The sequence below is a fragment of the Chelonia mydas genome, chromosome 18, assembly GCF_015237465.2.
Source record: "Chelonia mydas isolate rCheMyd1 chromosome 18, rCheMyd1.pri.v2, whole genome shotgun sequence".
NCBI classification, from domain to species: Eukaryota; Metazoa; Chordata; order Testudines; family Cheloniidae; genus Chelonia; species Chelonia mydas.
This window is the reverse complement of record NC_051258.2, coordinates 2,872,886-2,892,853: the sequence shown is the minus strand read 5'-3', so window position 1 is coordinate 2,892,853 and position 19,968 is coordinate 2,872,886. Positions and strand designations below refer to the sequence as shown.

Here is a 19,968-nt window from a genome sequence, read left to right as displayed (position 1 = left end):
ATATATCACATCCACCACTTTCCCCATATTTGCAGAGCCAGTTATCTCATCATAGAAGGCAATCAGGTTGGTCAGGCATGACTTGCCCTTGGTAAATTCATGTTGACTGTTCCTGATCACCTTCCTCTCCTCCAAGTACTTCAAAATGGATTCCTTGAAGACCTGCTCCATGATTTTGCTGGGGACTGAAGTAAGGCTGACTGGTCTGTAGTTCCCCGGGTTCTCTTTTTTTCCCTTTTTAAAATATGGGCTCTATATTTGCCTTTTTCCAATAGTCCTGGACCTCCCCCGATCACCACCAATTTTCACGAATTTTGTTCTTGTCTGTTCTCAGTTTCTGTGTGATCTTTCTTTTCACACAGGTGCACACACCAAACAGTGCTTAGCCAGAAGCTCCTGAGCAGGTTCACACACCCCTTTTGTCTTAGGCGGGGTGTTATGCTTACAGTAATGTTAACTGAAGGGTGAGTTTACACCTGTCAGTCTCAATGGGTTTTAACTCAACCCATAACAGGGTTTCCCATTTGTAACAGTTTATGTAGCAATTGGTTGTAAATGTAGATGGTGTTTCCAATTGTATACATTGATACAATATTTTCATTCTAGAAATAAGCATTAATCCTTTGCTCACTCCCATTCCATTGTTAATTTTTCCCCTATAGAAACACTTAGTTGACCTTACTCACAAAGTGGCCCAGAAGTTTGTGTTTGAAGGAAAACATGAAGAAGCAATTCCTGCAGCTTTACATTCACTGCGTTTCAGCATTGATACCTGTGGCTCAGATTCTATGGAATTAGTTCCTGCTTATCTCATTTTAGCTGAGGCTAGCACTGGTAAGTTTTGCTGAAGCAAATAATATCAATGGTAAATCTAAAACCATAATGTTGGTATGTCACAGATCCACAGGTTTGATGCTATACCCCAAGCTTTGGAACAGTCTCTTGGAGGAACCCTTTCAGTCTCACTCTTCCTTCAGGGTAGACCATGTGGCCTCACTGTCTCCTAATACTGAAACTCCGAGACTTCAGCACTCTTGCTTCACACCGTGAGCTCTGTTCAGCGAGTCCAACTGAGGTAGACTCCTGATAGAGACTTGTATGCTCATCAGGGATTAATGCACCTCAGCATTTGCAGTGATACTCAAACAGTGTTGTCAAAACAGTTGGGTTTATTTATCAGCTGGAACACAGCATAGGAAGTCCCCAGGTTAGCACAGATGAATGAAGGTTAAAACATAAAAAGAAAAGGAGTACTTGTGGCACCTTAGAGACTAACAAATTTATTTGAGCATAAGCTTTCGTGAGTGAGCTGTAGCTCACGAAAGCTTATGCTCAAATAAATTTGTTAGTCTCTAAGGTGCCACAAGTACTCCTTTTCTTTTTGCGAATACAGACTAACACGGCTACTACTCTGAAACTGGTTAAAACATAGTTCAAGTACATTCTATTTAGCCCAGAGAGCCCAGCTAGGTTGTAGCAAACTCCATATTCAGGCTTTCTCGCTCTCTCTGTCTGACCTCCTTGGTCAGTTCTCAGGTGATAGCCCCCCAACTCCTTGCAGCAGCCAGCTCTTATCTCCTACCTCACACTTTCCAGTCCTTTGTTTTTGAGCTGGGGTCTTTGCTTTGCTTCACTGCTGAGAGGTAGGGAAATCCATCTCCCTTTCTGTCACTGATTGGTAGGTGTCAATATCCTGGTGATTGTCTTTTCCATACTCCATTGATATGGGGTTGGCCTCGGACAGTTCTTTTTAATGACCCATTCAGACTCAGACAGGTGACATTCATGCCTATGGGCATGTCTTCACTAGCAACGTTAAAGTGCTGCGGTCGCGGCATCCTAGTCCAGCTGTTTGATTGGCACAAAGAGCTATAAGAAAAGGAGTACTTGTGGCACCTTAGAGACTAACAAATTTATTTGAGCGTAAGCTTTCGTGAGCTTCATCCGATGAAGTGAGCTGTAGCTCACAAAAGCTTATGGTCAAATAAATTTGTTAGTCTCTAAGGTGCCACAAGTACTCCTTTTCTTTTTGAGAATACAGACTAACACGGTTGCTACTCTGAAACAAAGAGCTATATTCTCTAAGCTTCTAAAAATTTGCTGACATTTGCCCTCTTTTTTCTTGAAATATAATTTCAGGTCTTGGCCATCTTACCCAGGCAGAGGAATACCTCTCACAAGCTCAATGGATTGTCCTCAAAACTTCTGACTGCAGTAATGGCATTCAGTCTAAATTGCATCGTAACCTGGGTCTCCTCTATGCTGCTAAAGGAAATTTTGAAGAGTCTTTATACCACCTGGCTGCTGATGTACGTAGAATAAAATACAGAAGTAGAAGAAAAATTCCTTATAATTGTACACAATCCATGTAGCAATTGTTAGGAAAGCCCAACAGACACTTAGATTCTAGTACAGATTTTAGATACCATGCTAAGAATCACCTTTGAAAAACCTGTGCTAGATAGATACAACAGACAACACATAAGTACTTATCCAAAATTGTGTTCTAGTAATTATTCTTATTTCTGTGAATTGTGTATTTCCTGTGTTCTTTATAGTATTATTAAATAATATTCATCAGCCTTTCTATTCAGTTGAGGTATACATTCAACCTTGTGTAGTTGCCTATCATTAAACAAATAGTCCATTTTATACTTACAGCTATCTTATTTCTTGATCATTTTTGTTAGACAACAGTTACACTATTTATTCCATTATTTAAACAACTGCTTCTATAATATTTTCTCCAGAATTTTTTTGCCATATGATCATTTGGGAGAGTAGTCGTGCAAACTTTGTTCTCAGATGCACCTCCTTAGGAGATGTTGCTGCTATTTAATCTCTCAAGAGTGGGCTTTGCCGTCAGTACTAGGAGAAAGATTACTTTCCTAATAATTGTATTTCCTTGAGTAAATTGTCAGTACAGATCTGCCCCCACCCACCTGCCTTGTTCCTTCAGAGTATACAGAGGGGATTCTGATTGAGTAGAAAGTAACTGGAACAAGGTCAGGGCTGCTGCTCTTATATAGTTCCTTCTAAATACTCTCAATAGGCCTTAATGGAAGATGTATTAAGTCCATAGTCTCTGGTCCAAACTTTCAGTGTTGCAAGGGAGAATGCACACAGCCCTAATGGCCATTGCTTTGCATGGGTTATCACTTAGGTACTCCCATGGGTGTGGATCAGTGGTGTCAGTCCAGTTGAGTGACTATTGTTAGGAGTGCTAGTGCCAATATAGGATTCAGGTCTGTATTTTTGCCTGAGATAGTATTTTGGGTTTTGCTTGCCTGTTTGGTTTTATGATACATATACATTCTTACTAATATGTGTGAACAAAGGACAAAGACACTGTATGTGTTCCTTTTGCCCAAGCCAGAGGGTTTGTTAGTATAATGGGAACAAATAAGAGCAGTTAAAGTGTTGTTGGGCATGGTGAGAGTATAATATATGAGCACACACTTGAAGACTGCCTCCACTCCTATCTCAAGGCAAGGTCAAGCAACCAGTTGGGAGGGGTGAGGGAAGATTGAGGGGAAGATAAAACACTAAAAGGTCAAAGAAATGCCTGCCCGTGACTGGTAGCATACCTCACTCCTTACCCCTCCCTTGGGGTACAAAAGGGGTGGGATGGAGACCCCAGACTCACAGCCACCCAAAACAGAACATGACCGTAAGTTATAAGGGGTGGCACTGTGGGCGTGCATTTCAGGTATAAATATGCCTACTGAGGAGGAGGGAGACGGGACACTGGGAAACAAGGCTCTGCAGCGTCAAAGTTATGGTATACATGCTTGCTGGAAACTAACCCCAATAAACATAGTATTGCCTGCACTTCGGACTTCTGGTCTTTTGCTTTCTGTCTGCGTGACAAGAACCAGGGGAGAGGGTGAAGGGAAAGCCCTCTAACTACTATAGTTACTAAGTAATCTTTCTTTCTCTCCATCCAATAGTTTTGTTCTTATTAATTTCAGGGATATTGACTCAGATTTACCAGGTTTCAGAGTAGCAGCCGTGTTAGTCTGTATCAGCAAAAAGAACAGCAGTACTTGTGTTACCTTAGAGATTAACAAATTTATTTGAGCATAAGCTTTCATGGGCTACAGCCCACTTCATTGGATGCATAGAATGGAACATATAGTAAGAAGATATTTATACATACAGAGAACATGAAAAGGTGGAAGTACCCATACCAACTGTAAGAGGCTAATTAATTAAGAAAAGCTGTTATCAGCAGGGGGAAAAAAACTTTTGAAGTGATAATCAAGATGGCCCATTTCAGACAGTTGACACGAAGGTGTGAGGATACTTAACATGGGGAAATAGATTCAATTCGTGTAATGGCTCGGTCCCCATGTTAAGTATCTTCACACCTTCACTTCACTTCACTGTAGCTCATGAAAGCTTATGCTCAAATAAATTTAGTCTCTAAGGTGCCACGAGTACTCCTTTTCTTTTTGCGAATACAGACTAACACGGCTGCTACTCTGAAATTTGCCATCTCTGTGCCTCTGGACCAGGAGTATTCCTAGCTAGGGACGTGAGGGAGGTTTTCAGTCCTTTGTGGAAAAAGGGAGAATCTGCATGGTTTTGGTGCAACATTTTAAACTTGGATTTAAATATAATTAATTTTGCATCTAATATTAGGTGGAAAATAGAAGAAATAAATAAAATATTGCTAATCTTCAAGTTAATAAACTTATCCCCAAACGTATTTTGATGTGAATATTAAGTTTATATAATTACATTTTTATATATATATTTCAGATTTATTTTGCCAGTTGTGCATTTGGAACTCATGACATTAGTACATCTGGAGGTTATTTTCACATGGCTAATGTGTTCTTTCGTCAGAACAAAATGGACATTGCAGACTCACTATACACTGAGGTTAGTAGCACCAGTAAATTTTTCTGATATTTACAAGTTTTCTTGAGGTTATTCTCAATGTTTGTGTGTTACTGACTCCCCTTAGTGTTATAATGACCCTGGGCCAAGTGTGAAAGTGCCACTTCAGCACCCGATCCTGCACACACTTTTAATGTGTGTTTAACTTTGCTTTTGTAAATTGTCCCATTGCAGCTAATGGGACTGCTCACGTGCTAAAGTTATGTACGTGCTTCAGTGCTCTGCTGGGACGGGGCTTAAAATAAAACATTATTATTAGCATGAAAGTAAGCTACTACTTATTCAAATATTTCTCTGAGTTACAACTAGGATAGAGAAAGATAAATTTAAAAAAATCAGATTTTAAAAAACATGTAAACATAGACCTCTTAAAAATTTATATTTGAATTTGGAGTCATTTTTCTTACGGAGAAAGGTTATTATTCACTTTTATAATAATTTAAATACATTTTAAAATGTACAGTTTAATATGTTGAGTCAGTATATCTTGCATTGAGAATCTATGCAATTGTGATCCCAGAATCATATCCCATATATTGTTCAGTACAGTAACCTACTTTATTAAACAGTAAAAACAAAACTCAATGAAGACATTTTATAGCCCAAGCTTTAGAGCAACATTGAGGGTTGTACTGGTAACTTGCTGGGTAATAGATGCTGCCTGTTCCCTAGGACTGGATCCTGCAAGCTTGCTTCCTTCCAGGAGTGCAGATGTAGCGCTAACAAGCCCCAAACTCTAGCTGATTATGAGATGGTGAAGGCTTCTTAGTGAATTTTTTCACAGCTTTACCATAGACATCAAGGACAAGAATCATTTAGATTGCTCCAGTCTTCACTGGCTTTAGAACTGTCTTTAAAAATGGCTTTAAATGTGGTTCAAACAGTCAAAGCAAAGCAAATTGCTAACAATTTTACCTTTTTATGGGGCCAAATCATGTTAATCCTGTATTTAAAATATATTCTTGAGATCACCTAGCCACAAACATTATTTTAAACATGGAGTTAACACTGTTTGTTCCCCACCTGTCTATATAGCTCAGCCAAACCCTGCTATAAAAATCAATTTTGCTACTAATACATTTGCATTGTGGTTAAACAGTCCCACAGCTAGGGAAGATGGGTCTCATGAGCACCTTGGCCAGGGAAGATGGACTTAGGAGTAATAGAAAGGAACAAAGTTTCAGCTGAACCTTTGAAAAAAATTCGTAATGATGAGAGCTGGTAGAACATGGAATAATCACAAAAGGAAGATGGTGGTGGCCCAGTCACCTGAATCATTTAAGACTGTACTGTGCAATGTTCTGGAAAATGAGCAAAAGGAAAGGGCAAAACACATGCCCTTTTTAAATATTGTGTAATAATTTTGTATGTTAATTCTTTTTCCTTCTCAATAGGTAACCGATATCTGGCATGCCCATTTCAGTCGACTGATTCAAGTCCAATCACAAACTCTCACTTCTCCAGCAGAAATTAATATATTGTCTGAAGAAGTGGAAATCAGTGAAGAACCTCTGAGTAAATCCAATTTTCAGTATTATTATTATTCATAGAACACAGAAGAGTTAGAAGGGAAGGAGCCATAGAATGTTCTCTAGTCCTTTCCACTGTTTATTTTTGTATGAGTCTTGGGAGTCTGACATTTCTATAGACCAAATCCTGTGGGGTCTTTTTGAGCCATTAGCTTTAAGAATTGAGATTTTGATGTCACTATCTTTCAGAAATTAGTTTCCATTGAAACATTTTCAGTTATTTACATTTTTCTTATTTAAGTTGAAACCCACTAAAGTGAAGTTTCAGCCTGTTGAGATATGTGTATGGCCCCTTATCTCTTTAACCAGTAGAACCCCATGTTCTGGAAGTGGGACATATTAATCTGTATAATAGTCTCAGACCAGGGGTTGTGGAAGCCCCATCATATAAGTGAAGTGCTAGCAAATGTACTGCTTTATATGGAACAGTCCTGCACTGATGGGAGACAAGACAGAGTAGATGCTCTGTCTTGTCTTTTCCATCTACAATGGCTATGATTCTGTGACTGTTCTCAGAGAGGACAGGATGATGTTTCAGTGTACATTTGTGTGACATTATTTCCATTTATAAAACTATTATAAACTATAAACATAAACTATTGCAAAAATCTCACACTAAGAAGTTGCTGCATGTTGCCAGCTTCAATAATCACAGTAATGTAAGACTTGCTGTGTCAGGACAGACAGTACAATGATGTGCAGTCGTATAAATCACTACTATAGTGCAACCTTCTTCAGAAGCTGAAACATGTCTATTGACTTCTCATGGTATCTGCTGTGGATAGCAAAAGTGAAACAAAAGCAGACAAAATGCAGAACACAGGTTTGCATTTTAAGTGACAATCAGCCCTAAAGAGCCATCCTCCGACGGGGCCCCTTTCAAGGCCAGCACCGCAAACCCTGTTCCAGGGTCACTTCTCAAGGTGCTGCATTTTACAGACCTTGAAGGCACATGTCATCTTGCTTCAGGAGATGCACTCCACCACCAGTGTTCCACCACAACCATCTATTGTGCCAGCTTCAGTTCTTGCCATGTCAATGGGATATCCTGGCAACAACAGAGAGAGAGAGAGAGTCTAATGGAGTGTGCCTCAGTCACTGACCTACAACTTCTCTAAAACCCAAACCAAACCTCCATATTTCACTTAGCAGATGGGCAACAGTCTCTTCACCCAGCATCATCTTTTCATCTTCCACGCAACTGCCGCTAGTGGTCGTAGAGTGGAAGATGCTTGAAGCTTTTCCAAAGTCTTAGCCTTGGCCATCCTTGATCACCCCAGGCCTGTGGAGGTCAGTAACAAACAGCCTACAGAAGGCTGAGTGGTATTTTCTGAATGCCTGGTAGGAGGCCTTTCAAGCAGAACTAGAGGCATCTATTAGTGAGCTGGCTGAATTGGACTTGTAATGTCCAGCCAATATAAATGACTCCTACCAAATTTTCTCATTTAACTGCTGGATCAAACTAGGCACAATCGACGGAGAGAGACAGGCACAAAGATGGACCATAAAAAGACCTTTTGGAGATTCCAGTCACAGCAAAAAGGAGTTTTCAGTCACTGCAAATGCTGTTGTATTCCAGCTAGTAGCTAATGACCACGCACAGAATTTGAATAAATCTTTTAGCTATGTGCTCAGAACTGAGGTTACAGAGAGATGACAGGCTCCTAGTGTGGATTCAAACCTGATGGCTCCTTTTTCACACAAAGAGCCAGGTCATTTAGCTTATGAAAACAGGAAAGGCTCCAGGCCTGGATTATAATTTATATCCATATCAAGTTCCTACTTCACCAAGGACTGAAAGAAAAAAGCCTGCTGCTTTAGTTCCTCAACTGATGTTTTCCAAGACAACTGCATTCCAAAAATCTGGCCCAGAGCAAAGGTCGTAGCCACTCTGAAATGAGGAAAACCACTGGAAGATCCCTAGAGCTATTGACCCATCTCTCTCCTCTGTGTCAGGTACATGCTTATAAATGTATATGTGATTCTGATGCACATCAGCAAGGTTATCAAACCACAATTACCCTTTGTTCAGGCTGGTTTCAGATCAGGATGATGTACCCAAGATCAAGTCATTCGCCTAACACTAGACATCGAAGATGATTTCAAGAAAGTTGGTGCCTTTATGGTTGACCTGTCAGCTGCATGTGACAATGTCCGGCATGTGGGGCTGTAAGGTTGTTGCAGACTGTTCTCTGTAAGCCCTTGGTGCGGTTCATCATGGAAATGATAACGAATCAGAGCTTCACCTTGCAAACTGGAAACAGTCAGTTGGCTTAGGCATCTCTGTAACAGACTCCCACAAGGTTCCATTCTACCTTGTTTCCTTTTCAACATACATACTTATGACTTATCAACAGCTAAGACCAATAAGTATGTATACGCGGATGACATCTGTCTTGCTGATGTGGCATCTACATGGTATCGAAGGGTCACTCAGCCAAGAAATAAATGCACTGGCCATTTACCATTGTTAGTGGAGACTTTAAGTGAGTCTAATATGGTGGCTGCAACTTTCCTTTTGAACGGTTGTCTGGCCAATCAACCCCTTACAGTCTGTGCTGAGGATTTTCAACTTCCTTTCAGCCAGTTGTCACTTATTTAGGAGTCAAACTGGACCGTAGTCTGACATATAGGTCTCATCTAGAACACTTAGGCCTGGTCTACACTACGAGTTTAGGTCGAATTTAGCAGCGTTATCTCGATTTAACCCTGCACCCGTCCACATGATGAAACCCTTTTTTTCGACTTAAAGGGCTCGTAAATTCGATTTCTTTACTCCACCCCTGATGAGGGGATTAACGCTGAAATGGACCTTGCCAGGTCGAATTTGGGGTACTGTGGACGCAATTTGACGGTATTGGCCTCTGGGAGCTATCCCAGAGTGCTCAGTTGTGACCGCTCTGGACAGCGCTTTCAACTCAGATGCACTGGCCAGGTAGACAGGAAAAGGCCCACGAACTTTTGAATTTCATTTCCTGTTTGGCCAGCGTGGCGAGCTCACCTGCACAGGTCACCATGCAGCGGTCATCATCACAGGAGACCATGCAGTCCCAGAATCGCCGAAGAGCTCCAGCATGGACCAAACAGGAGGTACAGGATCTGGTCGCTGTATGGGGAGACGAATCCGTGCTATCAGAACTCCATTCGAAAAGATGAAATGCCAAAATATTTGAAAAAATCCCCAGTGGCATGAAGGACAGAGGCTATAACAGGGACCCGTAGCAGTGCGGCATTAAAATTAAGCTGCTCAGACAAGCCTACCAAAAAAACAGAGAGGCAAACGGCCGCTCCGATTCAGAGCCCCAGACATGCCGCTTCTATGATGAGCTGCATGCCATTCTAGGGGGTGCAGCCACCACTACCCCAACCCTGTGCTTTGACTCCATTCAAGGAGTGGCAGGCAACATGGAAGCGGGTTTTGGGGGCGAGGAAGATGATGATGAGGAGGAGGCTGTAGATAGCTCACAGCAAGGAAGCGGAGAAACCAGTTTCCTCAACAGCCAGGATCTGTTTCTCACCCTGGACCTGGAGCCAGTACCCCGCAAACCCACCCAAGGCGGGCTCCCGGACCCTGAAGGTGGAGAAGGGACCTCTGGTGAGTGTACCTTTGTAAATATTATACATAGTTTAAAAGCAAGCTTGTTTAATGATTAATTTGCCCTGGCATTTGCGGCCAGTATAGCTACTGGAAAAGTCTGTTAATGTGTCTGGGGATGGAGCGGAAATCCTCTAGGGACATCTCCATAAAGCTCTCCTGGATGTACTCCCAAAGCCTTTGCAAAAAGTTTCTGAGGAGGGCAGCCTTATTCCATCCTCCATGGTAGGACACTTTACCATGCCAGGCCAATAGCACATAGTCGGGAATCATTGTGGAACAAAGCATTGCAGCATATGGTCCTGGTGTTTGCTGGCATTCAAACAACAGCCGTTCTTTATCTCTCTGTGTTACCCTCAGGAGAGTGATATCATTCATGGTCACCTGGTTGAAATAGGGTGGTTTTAGTAAGTGGACATTCAGAGGTGCCCGTTCCTGTTGGGCTGTTTACCTGTGGCTGCACAGAAATCTTCCCTGCTGTTAGCCATGCGGTGGGGGGAGGGGTGAAGCCATCATCCCAGAGAATTGGGTGTGTGTGGGTGGGGGGGTTATTTGGCTTTCTGCTGCACGTGAACCCGGAAACCGCAGCCCCTCCTCTTAAATTGCAAACCCATTTTTAATGGGCAACCCAATGGCTGCTTCGTGTGGGAAATGAGGGTGCTGCTGTTTGAAGCCATTCCCACATGTTGTGAAGGTTAAAGAAGCCAAGACACTGTGTCTTACCATGGCTGCCTGCAAGCCGAATTCTGCTGCCTGGCCCTGCATGAGTGATCTCTCACACCTCAATAAGAGGCAAAATGTGACCTTGTAATGAAAGCACATGTGCTATCTAATGTTAACAGCAAGGTTTACCGTGAAAGAGTGTACCCATTGTTCTATAAAACGTGTCTTTTTAACTACCACTCTCCCTTTTTTCCCCCTCCACCAGCTGGATATGTTTCTCCTTCCCAGAGGCTAGCAAAGATTAGAAGGCGAAAAAAATGCACTCGTGATGAAATGTTCTCTGACTTCATGCTGTCCTCCCACACTGACAGAGCCCAGCAAAATACGTGGAGGCAGACAATCTCAGAGTGCAGGAAAACACAATATGACCGTGAGGAGAGGTGGCGGGCTGAAGATGGCAGGTGGCGTCAGCTTGCTGAAAGAATGCAGGAGTCAATGCTCAGGCTGCTGGAGGATCAAACTCATATGCTCCAGCATATGGTTCAGCTGCAGGAAAAGCAGCAAGAGAACAGACCACTGCTACAGCCCCTGTGTAACCAACCGCCCCCCTCCCCAAGTTCCATAGCCTCCTCACACAGACACCCAAGAACGCGATGGAGGGGCCTCCGGCCACTCAGAGGATTGCCCAAGCAACAGAAGGCTGGCATTCAATAAGTTTTAAAGTTTTAAAATGCTGTGTGGGCTTGTCCTTCCCTCCTCCATCACCCCACCCGGGCTACCTTGGCAGTTATCCCCCTATTTGTGTGATGAATAAATAAAGAATGCATGAATGTGAAATAAGTGACTTTATTTCTCTGCAAGCGGTGATCAAAGGGGGGAGGGGAGAGTGCTTAGCTTACAGGAAAGTAGAGTGAAACCAGTGGGGGTTCCATTAAGCAGAAACAAACAGAACTTTCACACCGTAGCGTAGCCATTCCTGAAGCTGGTTTTCAAAGCTTCTCTGATGTGCACCGCGCCCTCCTGTACTCTTCTAACTGCCCTGGTTTCTGGCTGCATGTAATCAGCGGCCAGGCGATTTGCCTCAACCTCCCACCCTGTCATAAATGTCTCCCCCTTGCTCTCACAGATATTGTGGAGCTCACAGCAAGCAGTAATAACAATGGGAATATTGGTTTCGCTGAGGTCTAACTGAGTCAGTAAACTGCGCCTGCGCGCTTTTAAACGCCCAAATGCACATTCTACCACCATTCTGCACTTGCTCAGCCTATAGTTGAACAGCTCCTGACTACTGTCCAGGGTGCCTGTGTATGGCTTCATGAGCCATGGCATTAAGGGGTAGGCTGGGTCCCCAAGGATAACTATAGGCATTTCAACATCCCCAACAGTAATTTTCTGGTCTGGAAAGTAAGTCCCTTGCTGCAGCTTTTGAAACAGACCAGAGTTCCTGAAGATGCGAGCGTCATGTACCTTTTCCGGCCATCCCACGTTGATGTTGGTGAAACGTCCCTTGTGATCCACCAGTGCTTGCAGCACTATTGAAAAGTACCCCTTGCGGTTTATGTACTCGCTGCCTTGGTGCTCCGGTGCCAAGATAGGGATATGGGTTCTGTCTATGGCCCCACCACAGTTAGGGAATCCCCTTGCAGCAAAGCCATCCACTATGATCTGCACATTTCCCAGGGTCACTACCCTTGATATCAGCAGCTCAGTGATAACGTTGGCTACTTGCATCACAGCAGCCCCCACAGTAGATTTGCCCACTCCAAATTGATTCTGACTGACTGGTAGCTGTCAGGCGTTGCAAGCTTCCACAGGGCTATCGCCACTCGCTTCTCAACTGTGCGGGCTGCTCTCATCTTGGTATTCTTGCACTTCAGAGCAGGGGAAAGCAAGTCACAAAGTTTCATGAAAGTGCCCTTACACATGCGAAAGTTTCGCAGCCACTGGGAATCATCCCCGATATGCAACACTATGCAGTCCCACCACTTTGTGCTTGTTTCCTGGGCCCAAAATCAGTGTTCCACACCATGAACCTGCCCAATTGACACCATGATGTGTACATTGCAGGGGCAGGGCTGGTGTAAGGATATTTTGTGCCCTAGGTGAAAATTCTGCCTTGCACCTGCCCCTCCCCCTCCCCCCAGAGCATCGCTTCTTATAAACTTTCAAAAATGAATACTGCATAATGTGGCATTGTTCATTAGAATTAATACATGTTTGGCTTGAAAATTTTATTAATTTCATTATTTAGTCTACATATCTATCTGCCATGAGGCTGCATCAACTGAAAACGAAAAAAATGAAATTTTGTTCATATCAGTTCTTTTTCTTGTTCACTATTAAAAGTAAAGGATAGAGAATACATGTCACTTACTAACTATGAGTCAGTATTTGAATTTCATCAACTGTTTGATGTAAACATTGATTAAGAGATCAAGATGACTTTTCCTCAAAATTAAGCAATGTTGATTGTAATTGGAAATACACCCTTTTTAGTCACGTATACTTCCTGCCTTCATTCTTTCATATCAGAATCTACTACATTTTATTATACCTTTAGAATATCCAATTATTGTTATTAATAAAATTTATAAAATTAGAATGGCGGATACTCTGTCATATAACAACAATTGACAATATCAATATGACAAATTTCAACTACCTACACACGCATATTCGCACATGATAAACATATACACTCAAATAATTAACATACACACACAATTGACACAAAGTATTAGCGAAATGATGCAGCAGCAATTGCCAGAGTCTTAGATCTGAAACAATTCAACAAAAATAGTTACCCTCAGTCGTCAACCTCCGAAAACTAGTAAACGTAGCATTATAAACAGCCTGTCAGAACGGGTAACGGCTGTGCGCGACAAAAAAAATGACGTCATTGCCACTTTGTACTGTAGTGAAGCAGTATGCTTGGGCCCGCAATGCAGAGCTGGCATCGATAGGGTTACCTGCTGGCCTGCTTCCCCGGAGGAGGGGAGTGGAAGGACCCAGCCCCCAGACCCAGCCGCTTGCTGTTTGTATGCGGACCCGTCTCTGGCTGAGAGAATTTTTTATCATCCGCTCCGGCATCCCTGGAATGCGAAAAAGAAAGCCCGGAACAGACAGAGAAACAGCCGTCTACTGGAGGAACACCACCCAGGGAATCTACAAATCGCTGTGGAGGGGGCCCAAGACTGAGTAACTTTCGAACTGTGGTCTCGTATCGGGGGAGGCCTTGACTGTGTCATGACTGTGTTTGAAGGGACACAGGGGGTGTGGCACGGAGCTGCCCCCCGATCCATCTGTGTCCTCCCAACCCCCACACTACTATTCTCATTACTGCCCCCTCCATCGTCATTGCTGGCTGTTTAACATCTGCTCTGGACTTAGCTGCTCGCCCTGATTCCACCGTGTGGGCCAGAAGCACCAGCCAGCCAAACAGGACACTCTGGACAAGCGTACGGTAGTTCATGTGCCCCCCCCCCCCCGAACTGCCCATCCCACAGCCTGTCTCTTTTTACCTGACCCCAACTCCTGTTAAACACCTGCCACCGCCCCCGCTGGGGCATTGGCAATGGAGGGCACCGGGGTGACCTCCGCCGCTGCCTGCCCACCGCCTCCCCAGACTTTAGGGGAGCCCCCCAGCCGGTGGGAAAGGCCAGGGCAAGAAGAAGGGGAAGGGCCCCATTAAAACCACCAGGCTGTCTGTGGCAGGGGCCACCCCCACTGCTGCGGCCCCGCTACCGACCACGGCGTCCCTCCCTGCTGCCCCCTCCACCAGCTCTGCGGGTGTCCCTCCCTCACCCCCAAGGACGTATGCCCGGGCGGTGGCAGCCCCCCCGCCTGCCGCCCCGTCATCTCCCCCGCCCACTGCCTCTGCCACCATCAACAGCAGCTAGGGCCCCTTCCCCACCATGACCAGGAAGCACAGTGTCCGATGCCTCCTGGTGCCCGCCTCGCCCCATGTGGAGACTTACGTGCGGGCGTTGGCGAGGGTGGTGGGGCCCTCGGCCATTGTGGCGGCCTCCAAAATGTATGGGAAGGTCGTCTTCTTCTTAGCATCGGAGGCTGCCGCCCAGGAGGCGGTGGAGAGGGGCCTGGCTGTGGGGGGGGGTGTTTGTCCCTCTAGGGCCGCTAGAGGACCTGGGCATCCACCTGGTCCTGACCTCTGTCTCTCCCTTTCTCCCCAGCGCTGCACTGTTACCCTCCCTTTCCACCCTGGGGGATATCTGTTTCTGTCATCAGCCCTCTCCCGTTGGGCTGCAAGGACCCCACTCTCCGTCACATCTTTTCCTTCCACCGGCAAGTACAGCTTCTACTGCCATCGGCGGCGCGTGACAGAGAGGCGCTTGAGGGGTCCTTCCTAGTCCCCCACCAGGGCCCGTTACCAGGTGTATTTCTCCACGGGGGAAGCCCGGTGCTACCTCTGCCGGGCGTCAGGGCATGTCCGGAGGGACTGCCCCTTAGCCCAGCAAGGAGGGGCATCTGGAATCTCCGAGACCCGGCAAGACATTGGCCCTGTCATTGCCGATGCCCCTGGCCGCCCGATACCCGAACCAGCCCCCCCTCCTCTTCGGACCACCACTTTTCCTGCTCAGGCCCAAGGGGCACCTCCCCTACAATGCCCAGATGAGCGGGAGAGCCTGCCCTTGCTGCTGACAATCTGGCGGGGCCAATGGAGGAGGGTGTGGCAGAGATACCACCAGGCATGGGAGAGAGCCTGCCCCAGGGAGAATCCTCCCTCCCTTATGCCGCCCCACCGTCCCCCAGCCAAGTCCCTGAGCCATCGCCTTTACCCCCTGATACGACCCCTGCTAACGAGCTCCCAGATGATGCCATGGAGGGCTGGGCACTAGTCCAGGGGAAGTGAGGCAAGCGGAAGGCTCGAACTCCACCTCATCTACCCGAGGTAGAGGCCCCCGGAAGACCAGGAAAGGGGGCACCGATGCCAAACCTTCCACTTTGCCCATGAGTGCGTCCCATCCACAGGTGTCAGCCAGGAAAGACGTGGTTGCACCGGAAGGTAGTGTCTCCCCTCCACGGGAGACCCTCCCCTCCGAAACCCGCGAGGAAGCCCCTTCTGTCCTGACACTACCCGAAGCCACCGTGAACCCCGAGGCAACCGTCGTGGTGGGTGCCAGCGGGGAGAACCCCGGGGCGACGGAAAGTGTCCTCTCCTCCATGTTCGAGGAGATTGAGGCCCTAGATCTGATCCCGGTTGCCCAGGGGGAGGATGACCTTTTGCCAGCAAACCTCGATTTGGGCGACCTCACTCCACCCCTCTTTTCCCCATGCTCCCTCCCCCTAACTGCTGCTTCTGCTCCCACCTCCGAGGAGCCCCTGGACTCCTCCATCGACCCGGCCGCTGATGGCACCCTGCTGACGACCACCGAGCCTACTCAGGTGACAGCTGGTGCCACGCGGCCGGGACAGGAGCCGCCAGGGGCCCCACCCCCCCGCCCCCGCGTTGGTGCGGAGCAATCGATTTCCTTCCCAGACGGGGGCCTAACAGAAGATAATCCACCTCCTGATGCTGTGGCCTCTAAATCCACCATAGAGCCCGTGCCCGGTATTACTGAGAGCTCCCTCCCCACCCCTATAACCCTCGAGCCTGATCGGGAGGCGCCACCATCCAGCTGCTTGCCTCCCGAAACCCAGAACCCCGCCTCTGCCCATGCCCCAGCCCCTACCCCTATCCAGTCTACCCCCTGCGATGTTATCGCTGCCCCCGGAGCTGTCTCCTTCCCTTTTCCAACCGATGACCCCCAGGGAGTGGCCTTTGCATTCTCCTGCTCTGACCCATTAGGGGCTGTTATTTTCCCTCCACCACCCCCTATCGCCCAAGGGCTTGAGGCGGGCCTAGAAGCTCCAGCCCATCAGGCACCCCATCGTGGGTCCGCACCCTGCTTCCCCGTTTTAGTGGGCCACGGGGCTGCACCAAGGGCCCCGCCGGGGAATAACCCGTAAACCATAACCCCACCACCCCATTAGCTGCGAGGAGAGCTGCGGCAGTTCTTAGCAGATGTCCCTGGCTCCCGCAACAAGGAACAGCTTGCTCTCCAGCGATGGGGGGATTTTTTTCAAATCCTCCGGGCCACAAGGGCCCTCATGGGGGAAGGTAAAGGGACGGGGAAGCAGGATGCCGCGGCCTACTGGCGGGTCTGCGTCTTCCGTGACCAATTACTCACCTACGGGACAGGTCAAGGACAGTTGCGTGGCCCGCTGAGGAATGCGAGCATCCCTGCCAGTGAGCATCCCCCCCGGCCCTCCCCATGAGGGCCCTCCCCTTCTTAGAGAGAAGGCTTTGGATTATTCGACCATGGGATGGTGATCCAAGAAGGAGGAGTGCTAGGCAGAGATGGGCTCCACCTAATGAAGAGAGGGAAGAGCATCTTCGCAAGCAGGCTGGCTAACCTAGTGAGGAGGGCTTTAAATTAGGTTCACTGGGGGAAGGAGACCATATCCCTGAGGTAAGTGGGGACGTGGGATACCGGGAGGAAGCACGAGCAGGAGCGCGTGAGAGGGGAGGGCTCCTGCCTCATACTGAGAAAGAGGGGCAATCAGTGGGTTATCTCAAGTGCCTATATACAAATGCACGAAGCCTGGGAAACAACCAGGGAGAACTGGAAGTCCTGGCAAAGTCAAGGAATTATGATGTGATTGGAATAACAGAGACTTGGTGGGATAACTCACATGACTGGAGTACTGTCATGGATGGATATAAGCTGTTCAGGAAGGACAGGCAGGGCAGAAAAGGTGGGGGAGTTTCACGGTATGTTAGAGAGCAGTATGACTGCTCAGAGCTCAAGTATGAAACAGCAGAAAAAACGGAGAGTCTCTGGATTAAGTTTAGAAGTGTGAGCAACAAGGGTGATTTCGTGGTGGGAGTCTGCTAGAGACCACCGGACCAGGGGGATGAGGTGCGCGAGGCTTTCTTCCGGCAACTCACAGAAGTTACTAGATCGCAGGCCCTGGTTCTCATGGGAGACTTCAATCACCCTGATATCTGCTGGGAGAGCAATACAGCGGTGCACAGGCAATCCAGGAAGTTTTTGGAAAATGTAGGGGACAATTTCCTGGTGCAAGGGCTGGAGGAACCAACTAGGGGCAGAGCTCTTCTTGACCTGCTGCTCACAAACCGGGAAGAATTAGTAGGGGAAGCAAAAGTGGATGGGAACCTGGGAGGCAGTGACCATGAGATGGTCGAGTTCAGGATCCTGACACAAGGAAGAAAGGAAAGCAGCAGAATACAGACCCTGGACTTCAAAAAAGCAGACTCCCTCAGGGAGCTGATGGGCAAGATCCCCTGGGAGAATAACATGAGAGGGAAAGGAGTCCAGGAGAGCTGGCTGTATTTTAAAGAATGCTTATTGAGATTACAGGGATAAACCATCCCGATGTGTAGAAAGAATAGTAAATATGGCAGGCGACCGGCTTGGCTTAACACTGAAATCCTTGCTGATCTTAAATACAAAAAAGAAGCTTACAAGAAGTGGAAGATTGGACAAATGACCAGGAATGAGTATAAAAATATTGCTCGGGCACGCAGGAGTGAAATCAGGAAGGCCAAATCCCACCTGGAGTTGCAGCTACCAAGATATGTTAAGAGTAACAAGAAGGGTTTCTTCAGGTATGTTAGCAACAAAAAGAAAGTCAAGGAAAGTGTGGGCCCCTGACTGAATGAGGGAGGCAACCTCGTGACAGAGGATGTGGAAAAAGCTAAGGTACTCAATGCTTTTTTTGCCTCTGTCTTCAGGAACAAGGTCAGCTCCCAGACTACTGCACTGGGCAGCACAGCATGGGAAGGAGGTGACCAGCCCTCTAAGGAGAAAGAAGTGGTTTGGGACTATTTAGAAAAGCTGGACGAGCACAAGTCCATGGGGCCGGATGCGCTGCATCCGAGAGTGCTAAAGGACCTGGCGGATGTGATTGCAGAGCCATTGGCCATTATCTTTGAAAATGCATGGCGATCCAGTGAAGTCCCGGACGACTGGAAAAAGGCTAATGTAGTGCCCATCTTTAAAAAAGGGAAGGAGGAGGACCCTGGGAACTACAGGCCAGTCAGCTGCACCTCAGTCCCTGGAAAAATCATGGAGCAGGTCCTCAAGGAATCACTTCTGAAGCACTTAGAGGAGAGGAAAGTGATCAGGAACAGTCCGCATGGATTCACCAAGGGCAAGTCATGCCTGACTAATCTAATTGCCTTCTATGACGAGATAACTGGCTCTGTGGATGAAGGGAAAGCGGTGGACATGTTGTTCCTTGACTTTAGCAAAGCTTTTGACACGGTCTCCCACAGTATTCTTGCCAGCAAGTTAAAGAAGTATGGGCTGGATGAATGGAGTATAAGGTGGATAGAAAGCTGGCTAGCTTGTTGGGCTCAACGGGTAGTGATCAATGGCTCCATGTCTAGTTGCCAGCCGGTATCAAGTGGAGCGCCCCAAGGGTTGGTCCTTGGGCCGGTTTTGTTCAATATCTTCATAAATGATCTGGAGGATGGTGCGGATTGCACCCTCAGCAAGTTTGCAGATGACACTAAACTAGGAGAGGTAGATATGCTGGAGGGTAGGGATAGGATACAGAGGGACCTAGACAAATTAGAGGATTGGGCCAAAAGAAATCTGATAAGGTTCAACAAGGACAAGTGCGGAGTCCTGCACTTAGGACGGAAGAATCCAATGCACCACTACAGACTAGGGACCGAATGGCTCGTCAACAGTTCTACAGAAAAGGACCGAGGGGTTACAGTGGACGAGAAGCTGGATATGAGTCAACAGTGTGCCCTTGTTGCCAAGAAGGCCAATGGCATTTTGGGATGTATAAGTAGGGGCATTGCCAGCAGATCAAGGGACGTGATCGTTCTCCTCTATTCGACACAGGTGAGGCCTCAATCTGGAGTACTGTGTCCAGTTTTGGGCCCCACACTACAAGAAGGCTGTGGAAAAATTGGAAAGAGTCCAGCGGAGGGCAACAAAAATGATTAGGGGATTGGAACACATGACTTATGAGGAGAGGCTGAGGGAACTGGGGATGTTTAGTGTTCGGAAGAGAAGAATGAGGGGGGATTTGATAGCTGCTTTCAACTACCTGAAAGGGGGTTTCAAAGAGGTTGGCTCTAGACTGTTCTCAGCGGTAGCAGATCACAGAACAAGGAGTAATGGTCTCAAGTTGCAGTGGGGGAGATTTAGGTTGGATATTAGGAAAAACTTTTTCACTAGGAGGGTGGTGAAACACTGGAATGCGTTACCTAGGGAGGTGGTGGAATCTCCTTCCTTA

General features: G+C 46.8%; 1 protein-coding gene across 2 annotated transcripts in view; it reads left to right on the top strand.

Moving 5' to 3' along the window:
- ZMYND12 (zinc finger MYND-type containing 12) overlaps nt 1-19,968 on the top strand; it is a 63,802-nt gene that overhangs the window by 25,304 nt on the left and 18,530 nt on the right. For both annotated transcript variants that reach the window (XM_037881228.2, XM_043531774.1), the window contains 4 exons: nt 663-834; nt 2,140-2,309; nt 4,765-4,887; nt 6,300-6,420. In XM_037881228.2, coding sequence (XP_037737156.1) covers nt 663-834; nt 2,140-2,309; nt 4,765-4,887; nt 6,300-6,420 — 586 coding nt within the window. The remainder of the gene's footprint in view (nt 1-662; nt 835-2,139; nt 2,310-4,764; nt 4,888-6,299; nt 6,421-19,968) is intronic.